General features: G+C 34.4%; 1 protein-coding gene across 8 annotated transcripts in view; it reads right to left on the bottom strand.

Moving 5' to 3' along the window:
• The window catches only part of tmod (tropomodulin), a 231,712-nt gene that overhangs the window by 173,975 nt on the left and 44,467 nt on the right, over positions 1–13,270 (bottom strand). For 2 of the 8 annotated variants that reach the window (XM_074184890.1, XM_074184889.1), the window contains exons 6-8: positions 11,944–12,195; positions 11,430–11,577; positions 1,780–1,852 (exon numbers count right to left, since the gene is read on the bottom strand). The exons of 3 other annotated variants lie outside the window; for them this stretch is intronic. In XM_074184890.1, the coding sequence (XP_074040991.1) occupies positions 1,782–1,852; positions 11,430–11,577; positions 11,944–12,195 (471 nt within the window). In that variant the 3' untranslated portion in view covers positions 1,780–1,781. Of the gene's footprint in view, positions 1–1,779; positions 1,853–9,681; positions 9,762–11,429; positions 11,578–11,943; positions 12,196–13,270 lie in introns of all 8 variants that reach the window. 3 more of the 8 variants (XM_074184892.1, XM_074184891.1, XM_074184888.1) reach the window with 2 other exon arrangements.

Here is a 13,270-nt window from a genome sequence, read left to right as displayed (position 1 = left end):
AAGGTTCCAAACAGTGACAATCAGCTCAATTTTATTGTAAGACTTTTTTATTTTTACCCTGTTTGAACTCGATTCATCATTTTATGTCAACGCCATTCAGTTAGATCCTCTATTACCAAATGGGGTAGTTTTCCCAGGTCAACGGATTGGAAGGAGAGGTTGAACAGAAATGCCACTCAGGTCCCCCGATTTGATTCCACTAGACTTTTTTCTTCGGAAATCAGGAGTCTCCGATTCACGGGAAAAAAATTACCAGGTGGTAGGCAACTAACATCTGACATAATTCAAAATGTAAGAAAGAAAACAGGCTTGTTTATCCTCTTGTATGCAAGTGAACGGTGTTCAATTCGAACAATCAATAAAGTGGATTTTTCTGCTTAGTTTCACTTTTTACTTCGAAATTGAATATTCAAGAAACACTAAACGGTTTTGAATAACACAATACGTGTTTCGCTATACAATGACTTCTTTGGGCGTATTTATATTCTATAGTAGAGGCACGCCTGAAGAAGCTATAATAAACACTATAGAAAATGCAACACGTGTTTGGCTATGCAATGGCTTCTTTAGGCGTGTCAATATTAAAGGTTAAACTATAGCTTCTTCGGGCGTTTCTATACTATAGAGAACTATATATATATTATACTATAGCTTTTTCAGGCGAGTCCATAGAGTATACTATAGCTTCTTCAGACGTGTCAATACTAAGGAGTATAATATAGCTTCTTCAGGCTTGTCTATACTATAGAGTACAGTATAGCTTCTCCAGGCGTGTCTATACAGTATACTATAGCTCCTTCGGGCGTGTTCTTAGAGCATACTATAGCTTCTTCAGGCGTATCTGCACTGTAGCTTCTTCAGGCGTTTTTGTAAACTGTTTAGTGAAAATCTTACAAGTATTTCTTGAATAGGTTATGAAATGCAGTTGGCTATTGTTTCATTACCGTTTTATAATGAAAAAGCGATGAAAATGATGTACAGCTAAATAAAATTGCTCAATGTTTGTCATATCTTTGACACTAACTTTTCCAGTTTTTCTCAAATATTTTTATGACTTCTGATACCTTTTAAAGAAGACCGATGAAAAATCTGATTTCCCACACGATTAATTTCTTTCGTTGCAATATTTCTTCGGAAACCTAATTTCAAAAAATCGTAATAATTCAAAAACCTTGGTGAGGGGTTAATTCCAGACATTCAACTTTGTGCAATGACACGTTTGTTTGTCAGCAATGAGAGAACCAAGTTTTCAAATAAACTGTATTCAAGTTTTTTGTACCTGTTTTTCATTACGAAAAATTCAACATTTTCATGAACTCCAACAAAAATCCAAGACGTTTCAAAAAGACTATCAACATCAACAGCAATTAGCAATCAATCTTATAGCAACCCAAAAATAGTTTTCTCCAGTTAACTTCATGTTTATGAAAAATGGAATTTTCCCCCGCATTTCTCCCACAGTTATCTTTAAAAAATGTGCCAAGATAACTCAACAACAAAAACTGTGTGGGTTACATTTTATATTTATATACCACACGTTTTTAGCCAAACATCGATATTTCCAAAGTTAATAAGCCAGCTAGAAGGTAACACAAAACAGAGCTACATACAAGATCCAGCCGAAAAAATATGCAACAAATCAAAGTACATGAAATATCTGATGTCTCTAGGGAATATCATCCGTTATAAAAATTCTTTCGATACGAAAAAAATGAATTGTTGCTATTTTTGGTAGACCCTGTATTTGTTAGATTGGCATCGGTTGCGGTATACTGATACCTTCACTTGATAAGGGGTGTTTTCCTGTGGTTAAAGAACCTGAATTGCAGTCGCAGAGTTAAGTCTTTTCGAACTGTTAGACAAAAAACATAAAACAATCAGGATAATAAATCATCAAAAACAAAATCAACGTAATAACGAACGTAATAACATTGCGATTATACTGTTTGTGCTGTTGTATAAGAATTGTCATCTGAAGACACAACCCGTAGTACATTCAGTCATTAGTAAAAAGGTTCTTTAAACATTTTAACGGTCTTGAAAATAAGAGGAAGTTTCCCAATTACTTCATGACTGCTACAAAACAACAATTCAATTCAAGATAAGGAATCCCACAAAATAAATAATCCATGAAAACATTTTCGTTTGTTAAATTTGTAAACAAAGTACCGTTTCTCAACATCACATATGAACGTAGATAATTGATAATTTCTTCTCAAAAAATATATATATTTTAAACCGTAACCTCAAAATTAATTGAATGTTATGGGCTATTAAACTAACGCAATCATAATCAGTTATAAAGCCAAATTTGCATTTCTTAGTTTTGTTCAATCCTTTCTAAGGACTAACTAGCTGGGATTAGGACTAACCAACTTAGGTAACATTAGTTATAGGACCCATATCGTATTTATTATATGTCTGAGGATGTGATATAGTAGTTTATACACAGTACATTCATCAGTTCATTACAGCCTCATAAGGCATAACTAACTGTAAAAAATGTAATCTTATAACTAATATAACATTAGTTATATGACAACGTAGCATCCATTTGTTTCTTACACTTCTATTTGAGGATTAACCAACGTCCTTATAACTGATGTGATATAAATCATATAATCACATTGCACTCTCTTCAAGGACTAACTAACTATAGAACTAATGTTAATTACTAGAGTGATGTGGTGCAACAGTCAATGTAAATAATATTGGAATATAAGGCCACACTGCATTTGTAAGTTTAGTTTAACTTTTAAGAGAATTAACTAACAGAGCATAGGACGAATATAATTAATGCAAGTTGAGACCAAATAACTTTTGTATTTATACCTCTGTATGAGTTCTAACTAATCGTATAACTAATGGATATATAACTAATGGCTATATAACTAATGTAAATAATATGAGTTATACGACATCGTAGCTAGTTTATGTGATGTGCCTAATAACAAAATCAATATCAGTTATATAGCTAGCTATATTTCAATTATTTGTTTCAAGAATCCCTCTCTCAAAACTAACTAATGTTACAGAAATATTAATGAGTTATGTTCCATTGCATTGGCATTGTGGCTAATTTAATTAATATTATTAATGATGCCATGACGGTATGGCGGTTTTTTGAAATTATACTTTTTTTGGGGCGTTAGGGAAAACCGAAAAACGGCACAGTGAAGTTATCTTCTTCTTTAATTTATATGACAGTTGCTTCTCTCAGTCGAGCGCATTTGGCCAGACTTCTCCTGTCCATAGTGAACAGAAACTACGTCCGGGGGCGCAGCTGTCTTGCTCAAGGCAATGCTGCCACCCTAAGTTTTCTCATGCACTTTTTGAAGTTTTACTTCTTTTGGCGTTTTGGGAAAAATTATGAGAGTAAATTTTTACAACGCGTGCGCACACCGGCACCCTGAAGTTGGCTTCTTCTTCTTCTTCAATTTATATGGCCGCTGCTTCTTAGTCGAGCGCATTTAGCCAGACTCCTTCTGTCTTGCTAGAGGCAAAGCTGCCAACCTGAGTTTTCTCCTTCAACGTTTCGTTTAAAACAAAACGACGTATAACTTCTTACGGGCGTACATAAGTACACACAATCACTCTCTTTTTTTAATAGCATGAATTGTATTTCGCAACTCAACTGTACATTCATTTTGATTATTTATCGACAAGAATGAAATCATCAGGAAGTTTCCTCTTGTTTTCAAGGTCCAGGTTCGATAAACTCCAGGAAAATAAACGTATTTTCCACTCCGTGAGCGCTTCTTTTTATTTTAAAAATTTTCCGTCTGGCCATATTCCGCATGCGACACACTCGGCTGAATCTCGAATACACTTTCACGGCAAATAAACTACGCTCCCAGAATTTCCCGGCTCAATTTTTCTCAAGACTGGCGTACGTTTTTTACGGGCCGTTTATCTTCCGCCGCGTCGGGAAAGGAGCCTACGGAAACGATATAACTTTTACAGCAACCGTTTTGTCAAACGCTCGGGAAATACTAGAAAACGGCGATGTCGGTTTTATGTAAGCGCGAAGCGAAACTACTTTGCGTAAAGTACCGTGTGATATGTTTTATTGACGAGGACAGGTGTTTCGTGTCGATGGCGGGAATATGTAGAGATATGTGTAGAGGGTTTAGATATACGGGGTCGGTCGAAAAGTAGGGAATATATTCATCTTGTGTCACTGTCAATTCGATTTTGGTCCAGAGCTCCTGTGTAGCTCTTGGAATCTCTCACTAAGTCTACTGGTCGCGAGTGAGAGAAATTGGAGCCAGAGAGTGTGAAAAAAAGTGTATTCGTCTCACACAAACAAGCCTTGAGAAGTGTATATAAATTCGGTCAAATGTCAAGATTTTTCTCACTATTTTCTTCGATAAAACTGTTTGCTTCTTCTCACTGCGGTTCTGAGAAGAACCGCTCTCTCCCACACTCGAAAACCTCCTGCCTCTCAGACTTTATTGCAAATTTCAAAGAACGCGATTATACGAAAAAACAACAAAGGCGAAAAAAAAACAACGTAAATTTTGACTCAATTCTCTCCAGTCAAACGTTAAGAGCGTTAATGAAATTCCGACCGGATTATTTATGCTGTTTTCTCTCTCCGGCCGAAATTGAATATCGAACGGAAAACGGCGGAAGAAGAGAGACAGAAGTAGGCGAAATTAAATCGACGGCACGCGCCGCGAAAAATTTAATAAAAACCGCGAAACAATAATAATATCTCGTCGCCGACAAAGACATTTCATCGGGCGGAAAGAATCGAGTCGCGTCGCAAAAAAACGCGACAAAGGGATGCCGGTCTATATAAACAATTCGGTAGTCGGTATCGGACTGGAAAAATTGAAAATGTCACGATGGAAAAGCTTTTATTTTACAGGGTAACTTTCAAAAACGTACCGCGGGGCAAACCGCAAAGATATAATCTTATTTGATTTGAGCTCTAGATGTTTAGCATTTCTGAATGGATGAAGATGGAATTAATGAAATGTCTAATTACGGTGGTACATGTTTATCATGCCTTACGATGAATAATCTTGGTGTATCATAGGGTTCTATTTTGAGGCCTACGCTATTCACGTTATGTTTATATGTTGACCTTGATCCTATCTGACGCATCTGTTACATTGTATGCAGATGACTCGACATTACATATGTGAATATGTGGCCATGTGAATATGTGGCCATGTGAATATATGAATATATGATCATGTGAATATGTGACCATGTAAATATGTGACCATGTGAATATGTGACATGCGAATATGTGACCTTGAGAATATGTGGCCATATGAATATGTGGCCATGTGAATATGTGACCATGTGAATATGTGACAATGAGAATATTTGACATGTGACAATGATAATATGTAAAATTATGCAACCATGTGGATATGTGGTCATGTGAACATGTGAATATGTAGCCATCTGAATATGTGGCCATGTGAATATGTGGCCATACGAATATGTGGTCCTGTGAATATGTGACCATATGAATATGTGACCATGTAGCCATGTGAATATGTGGCCATGTCAATATGTGGCAATGACAATATTTGACATGTAGCAATGAGAATTTGTAACATGTGACCTTGTGAATAGATAGATAGATAAAATTTATTTGTTCAGGATAAAAATACAGTACCCCTGAGGGCATAGAACATGACAGTATGAATATAAACATATATATCACAATAATATTAGGTTAAAAGAGGAATAAAAGATGTACAAAAATATATGCATATATATAGAAATATTAGTACATGTAGATATAGGCTCTTAGAGTCCATGATTGTAGTAAAAGCAGTCGAATAGATCAAATAATAATAGTATCATTTAAATACTCGTCAGTTGCATAGTATGCTTTTTCAAATAAAAATGCTTTTGATTTTATTTTTAATGTTGTTTTATCGAATATGTGGCCATGTGGTCATGTGACCATGTGAATATGTAGCCAGCTGAATGTGACCATGTGAATATGTGGCCATGTGAATATGTGGCCATGTGAATATGTGGCCATGTAGCCATGTGAATATGTGGCCATGTCAATATGTGACAATGACAATATTTGACATGTAGCAATGAGAATTTGTAACATGTGACCTTGTGAATAGATAGATAGATAAAATTTATTTGTTCAGGATAAAAATACAGTACCCCTGAGGGCATAGAACATGACAGTATGAATATAAACATATATATCACAATAATATTAGGTTAAAAGAGGAATAAAAGATGTACAAAAATATATGCATATATATAGAAATATTAGTACATGTAGATATAGGCTCTTAGAGACCATGATTGTAGTAAAAGCAGTCGAATAGATCAAATAATAATAGTATCATTTAAATACTCGTCAGTTGCATAGTATGCTTTTTCAAATAAAAATGCTTTTGATTTTATTTTTAATGTTGTTTTATCGAATATGTGGCCATGTGGTCATGTGACCATGTGAATATGTAGCCAGCTGAATGTGACCATGTGAATATGTGGCCATGTGAATATGTGGCCATGTGAATATGTGGCCATGTAGCCATGTGAATATGTGGCCATGTCAATATGTGACAATGACAATATTTGACATGTAGCAATGAGAATTTGTAACATGTGACCTTGTGAATAGATAGATAGATAAAATTTATTTGTTCAGGATAAAAATACAGTACCCCTGAGGGCATAGAACATGACAGTATAAATATAAACATATATATCACAATAATATTAGGTGAAAAGAGGAATGAAAGATGTACAGTACATAAACTGCACAAAAATACAGTAAAGTCCGGATATAGTGAACTTGATAAATGCATCAAAAAGGGTTCACTATATCCGAAGTTCATTATAAAAGAAAAATTTAGTCATATTGATTACACCTTTTTTTTATTGATACTCTTCAGATGTTTTTTTTATTTTAAAGTATATGGACAAACAAGCGTTTTTCATAATTTGTCAACTAGTTAGTATAATCAGATATTTTACTTTGCACAAGTCTGTTACTAAAACTAATGTTGCTTATATATTCTTCAAGGGTACAAAAACCATTCCAAACGTTTTCTGGAACTTCACGTGATTGCAAAAAATTGCGAATCTCCGTTATTTTTTGTGTCATGTCCTTTACTGATGGAACATTCATAATAACATCTGCCTCAGGTTGCTTCTCCTCATTTTCCTCATCATCACTTATGACTCCCACAGCTGCTTCTGAAAAAGAGTTTGAAAGTTTAAATCTAATCTTAGACTGCACTTGTTGTATGTTACCTTTTGAAAGTGACTGAATAATTTGCTCTTCTGTTAGGCATTCGGTTGACACAACATGATCATCTATTGATACATATTCTTCAAAATCAAAATTTTCCAACCTTTTTTTAATTTCTGTTTCAACTGATTTTTGAATATCAGTAGTTTCTTGAGTCTTTGTATGCTTCTTCAACCACTCATTTAAAGGCATCTCATCATCTGAATCGAATTCATCCTCTGCTTCAAAGAATCCCGCATGCTTAAAGCAATTCGCAATTGTTTCTTTAGTAACCTGCTGCCAAGCACGATGAATAAAGTTTATAGCATCTAAAAGGCTCACTGAAAACTCCTGTTTACTATCAGTTGCTTCTAACATCTTTAGTAGCATTATTTTTCTATATCGACTCTTGAGAGAATGTATTACTCCTTGATCCATGGGCTGCAGCTTTGAGCTGGTATTAGGAGGCATAAAAACCAATTTTATTTTCTTAAGTGGGACTTCAGGATGTGCTGGACAATTATCTACTAAAAGCAAAATTTTCCTGTTTTTTCTCTGTAGTTCTGTATCCCATTGTAGCAGCTCTTCAGTAAACAATTCAGACGTCATCCAGGCTTTACTGTTTGATCTGTATTTAACTGGTAATGTTCTGTTTTTAAAACATCTAGGATTGGCAGATTTGCCAATAATAAACAGTTTTCTTTTTTCTGTCCCTGACATGTTTGCAGCAACCAAAACTGTAATTCTAACCTTGGACATTTTTCCGCCAACACAGCTTTCACCAATAAATTTTAATGTTTTGTCAGGGGTCAGTCTATAAAAAAGTCCAGTCTCGTCGGCATTGAAAATGTCATTACTGTCATATTTTTTACGAAGATCGGGCCATATGGTCGTGAACCAGTTACTGACTACATTCATATCAACTGATCCAGACTCACCAACAATTTTGCCCCCAGTTATACAATTTCTTTTCTTGAAGCGCTCAATCCAACTTCTGGAACATGTGAAGTTTTTTCCCTCGATTTTACTTCCCATTTCACTTGCCTTCTCCTGAAGAATCGGACCACTTATTGGTACATATTCTTGTCTTTTTTGGGTAAACCATTGTAAAAGGCCCTTATCAACATCTACATGATCCGATTTTCGTAGCCTTTTACACTTACTATTAACCTTGCCATATGAAGATAAAATATTATCTTTATTTTTCCAAATTATGCAAACTGTTGATTTCGGCAAACTCATTTCACGACAAATATCACTCTGTTTACAGCCATTTTCCAATTTCTGAATAATATCATACTTTTCTTTAAGCGTTATAGCCTTACGCTTTTTTTGATTGTCCATTTTGAACGCACAACACAATACAAACGTACAAATTATACAACAGTTCACAGTAAATTAGAACGGCAACTGAAAGAAGAGCAACAACTACGTCTTTGTTAAATCTAATATCCGGGGAATCCCACAAGAATTCCCCGAAAAGTTCATTATAAACGGGTAATTTGGTTCACTTTATCCGGAAATTCCTTATAACCGGGTTTACTATAAGCAATAAAAAAATTCATTGTTCTTATGGAATTTCTTTTAGGTATTTAAATTTGAGTTTACTATAAACGAGTGTTCACTTTAAAAGGGTTTGTTATATCCGGACTTTACTGTATATGCATACATATAAAAATATTAGTACATGTAGATATAGGCTCTTAGAGTCCAGTTGCATAATATGCTTTTTCAAGTAAAAATGTTTTTAAATTTATTTTTAATGTTGTTTTATCGAATATGTGGCCATGTGGTCATGTGACCACGTGAATATGTATCCAGCTGAATGTGGCCATGTGAATATGTGGCCATGTGAACATGTGACCATGTGAATATGTAGCCATCTGAATGTGTGGCCATGTGAATATGTAGCCATGTGAATATGTGGCCATGTGAACATGTGGCCATGTGATTAGGTGACCATGTGAATATGTGGCCATGTAGCCATGTGAAAATGTGGCCGTGTCAATATCAATGTGAATATGTGACCAAATCTGAAAACTAAGAAACACATTGTATTTACACGCATCATTGAACTATAATACAGAGTGTCCAAACGAAAACGACATGATTTCGGGATAACAAATAACCGGAAAAACCCCCATATACTATTTTTGTGTTTGTGTGGTGCGTGTAATTTTTATTTTTCACAGAGTTTTTCGTGTGTCATTTGTGCCAACTGACTGACCTGTGGTTGGTAAGAGAAAACATTAAACTAGGCAAAATTCGCTCGATTTTGACGAAAGCGTTAGCTAGGCACAAATAAAAAATAAAAATACACCTTAACCACTGAGGTGGTTGTCAAACACACCCAAGTGCGAGCTGGAGAAATTTTGACGGTTCAAAGTTACCGGAAAAATACCGCCAAATTCATCCAGCTAACACTGTACTCACAATATCATTTGTAATACCTAGTCGGTACGAACAATCTTTATGGCATCACCACGTGGACCAAGTGTGATTTCATAGTTTGCTTTCACTACCCGTCGATCTAGAAATTGAGCAAGTACTGTTGGAAAATATGTTCCGGAACTTACGGCAAGTCAATTTTTAGGGGTTTGAAACCATTTCAGTAGTATAGAGAGGACTAGAGTACTATAATTAAGAATGATCCCCATGTCTAAAAACGCAAACAAAATTAACTCTATAATTGAATATTAAAATTGTCTTGGAAAGTGCTCCTTAGAATTTCCAGAGTTCTGAATTCTGAAAAGTTGCACACTTCATTGTAAAAGTTCCACTGAAAATTTTACAAGACCAGAAAACTCTTTAACTGTTTAATGTTTAAACTAGTTAGGATTAATTACTTCAGGAACAAAATGTAAAAGATATTATGGGGAAACAGAACAAAAACAAGGGGAACCAGAAATAAAAACAAAGTAAAAAATAAACGAAACGAAAAGAGTTACAAAAATCAAAACAAAATAAAAAATAAAGCAGTTATTTCAAAAACTAAAACAAGAGACAAGAACTGAAAGTATAATCAATTAATAAACTATAGAAAAGGAGTCAACAAAAAACGAAAAAGACAAGACAAAATTAGACAAGAAAACATAAGACAAGAAAAAAGGAGACAAGAATAAATAAGAAGACAAGAAAAAGAAGGAGACAAAAAAGACAAGAAAAAAGAAGGAGATAAGAAAAATAAGACAAGAAAAAGACGTGACAAAAAAGACGTGATAAAAACAAATCAAAATTAGTATGAATCACATCAATAAAGAACAATGCCAAGTAATTGTTGTTAAAGATTATAAGCAATAAAAAATGGAGTTGTTTCAAAAATTATATGGAAAACAGGAACAAAATTACCGAGAAATCACTTCAACATCTAAAACAGCACAAAAATGAGAAGAGCTAGAAACAAAATGAAAACAGGAATGGGGGAATGGGGGTAAACAACTAAGCAAAAATTAGAACAAAGGGGTCGGAAACAAAATGAAAGTGGGCAAAGAAAAAACCGCAAGAACAAAAACAGAACAGCAGCAGGTGGTGCTTCAAAAATTATAAGCAGAACAAAAATAAAATTAACAAAAAAACAAAATACACTATCCTAGAAATATTCTCTAGGATTACGTAAAGCAGTTTTTTTTTTAATCGAATTATTTTTGGCTCAAATGTTAATGTGTAAGATAAGTTTGGATTTCTGTGAGGTTGAACAATATTAAGTTGCATAAAATATGTCATAATTGATGTCTTTTGTAGTTGACTTTTCTGCACTTCAGAAATCACCAATTCACGACATATTTCTAGTACGACGCGATATTACAAAAAATGGTTTCAAACCTTTTCTTTTATTATTGTTACTAATAAACTACCACTCTCAAAGATATCGAAAGTTTCGAAATAAACACACACACACACAAAACAGGGGTATTTTCCAAATAAAAGTTGTAGAGTAGTTCATACTTTGTTTTAAAGTAGTTCAAAACGTACAATAACTTGGAATTATCTATTTTAGCTATTTCTAAGAGTTGTTGATTTCAAAAAACAAAAATAAAAGTACATATTCATTCAAGGATATTCATTCCTGTGAAAATGAAATGCATTTATTATATCAGCAATAAAAAAATTCGCTGAAACACTGAAAAATCCAAATTTCACAGGCACAAAATTTATAAAAATATGATGTGTACGATTGATGAATGAAATTTAGACTTACTTGTGTCAATATTTCTCTGTAAGTGTGAGGCAATACGATGTCGGGCGTCGTTGTACTCTAAATGCAAGCCCAACCTGAGTATTGTGGGATTCTTCTCGATAAGCTGGGTGATTTCCATTTCTATTTTGTTACCCAACACTTGTGACCTCTGAAACATGAGAGAACAAAAAATATTAATCGAATACTATATCAGTACAATCGCAGAAGTTTTTTTCAATGCCCATTTTGAAAAAATCTTACAAAAGATGTATGTACCTTTTGCCACAACCCTCACTAATTATTTTGTGGATTCTGAAAGTCAAGATTACAGAAATAAAGAACTATGAAAAGCACTAAACAGGTATTACAACAAAGGCTACGTTGGTCAAACTGAATGTACTGTAATTATTAGTTTCAAAGAAGACATTTCATATATTTGGTTTCGTACTGTTACTAAAAATGCTGGGACTGAATGATAAAAGTTCAAAATCAAGGGCTTATATAGCGGCTACAGTAGTATCCTCAAAAAACTTGCCTGATTTGTCGCTCTGAATTCCTCAACGCTCTTCTTCTTCAACAGAGCCTTGATCAGCCTGACGATGCCCGACGGCGAGATGAAATTCGTTTCAACGTTCACCACTTTCAGGGTATCGTTGGTCTCGATGGCTTGGGCGAGTTTCTCGACGTGTTTGTCCGTCAGGCCGGAGTTCGCCAGCGACAAAGTCTCCAGATGCGTGTTGCTGCCCAAAGCTTTGAACAAACTGTCGAATTTCTCGTCGGATATATTCTGAAAACAATAATGGTGATTTCAAGAATTATTTCTTTGAAGAAGCATCGAAGAGTTTAAGAGAGCATGAAAATGACGATTTGGATTGTATCTGATTTGCGGCAGATCAACTTAGTTTTGAAAATGATCTCGAGATGATAGAAAAATGTATTCAAAAAGAATACAACAGCATACAAACAGAGAAATACAAAAAACACCAAGAAAAGTAATAAAAAAAGTTGAAATAAAGATGTACAGAATATAAAAATTGGGAATTTCAGAAAATAACATGGAATATAATACAATTGTAGCAAACAAACAGTAGAAATGTGAAAGTTTAAAAAATCTGTTTAAAATCTGTTTCACCGTTAATCAGTATTCCACATTTTTTTGGAAGAAAAAGAGATTTTTAGACTCATTTCCAGTTGGGATAATTATACAATTGATAGCAACAAATGAAAAAAAGGGTATATCCCAAACCCAATAATGGTGAACTTATGTACAAACTGAAAAACTATCAGCCTCCATTCTCAGAAGTTCCTCAAAATACTACTCAGAAAGCTTTGATGAGACAACCATCAAACAGCTACTCCTCCACGTGAAACCCTGAGAAGTAACCCAAAACAGCAACTAGCTTCGTTTCCCTCTATTTCATTATAATAATTTTAAATCATGTGTTGCCATTGAATCATTGTGCTGTAATATTAGTGCACCTATCATTTTCATAATAAGGTTCCAATATCGTTATTCGCACAGTTATTGACCAGGCTATACTGATTATTAATCTACCCAAGAGGAGCAGTTGTACGAATCCCAAAACTATCAAGCTTCATTCTCAGAAGTTCCTTAAAATATTACTCAGAACCATCAAACAGCAACTCCTCCACGAGAAACCCTGAGAAGTCTTTGAGCTAGCTCTTGAAATTGCAAACCTCCATTGAAGTCATCTTCTTCAAATTTATGTTCCACATGAATTTCATACAGCCGGGATTTTAAAATCCTTCCAATGGTCACTATGCTAGAATGCGTAGCTAAGTGCCTGATACATAACATAGAATCAATACTGAAGTGACCGAAAACAGCAACTAGCTTCGTT

Source organism: Leptinotarsa decemlineata, unplaced genomic scaffold, assembly GCF_025532065.1.
Source record: "Leptinotarsa decemlineata unplaced genomic scaffold, Ldec_3_MD MMD2_tig00026361_RagTag_RagTag, whole genome shotgun sequence".
Classification (NCBI taxonomy): domain Eukaryota; kingdom Metazoa; phylum Arthropoda; class Insecta; order Coleoptera; family Chrysomelidae; genus Leptinotarsa; species Leptinotarsa decemlineata.
The sequence above is the reverse complement of the archived record's forward strand: the minus strand, read 5'-3'. Positions and strand labels throughout refer to the sequence as shown.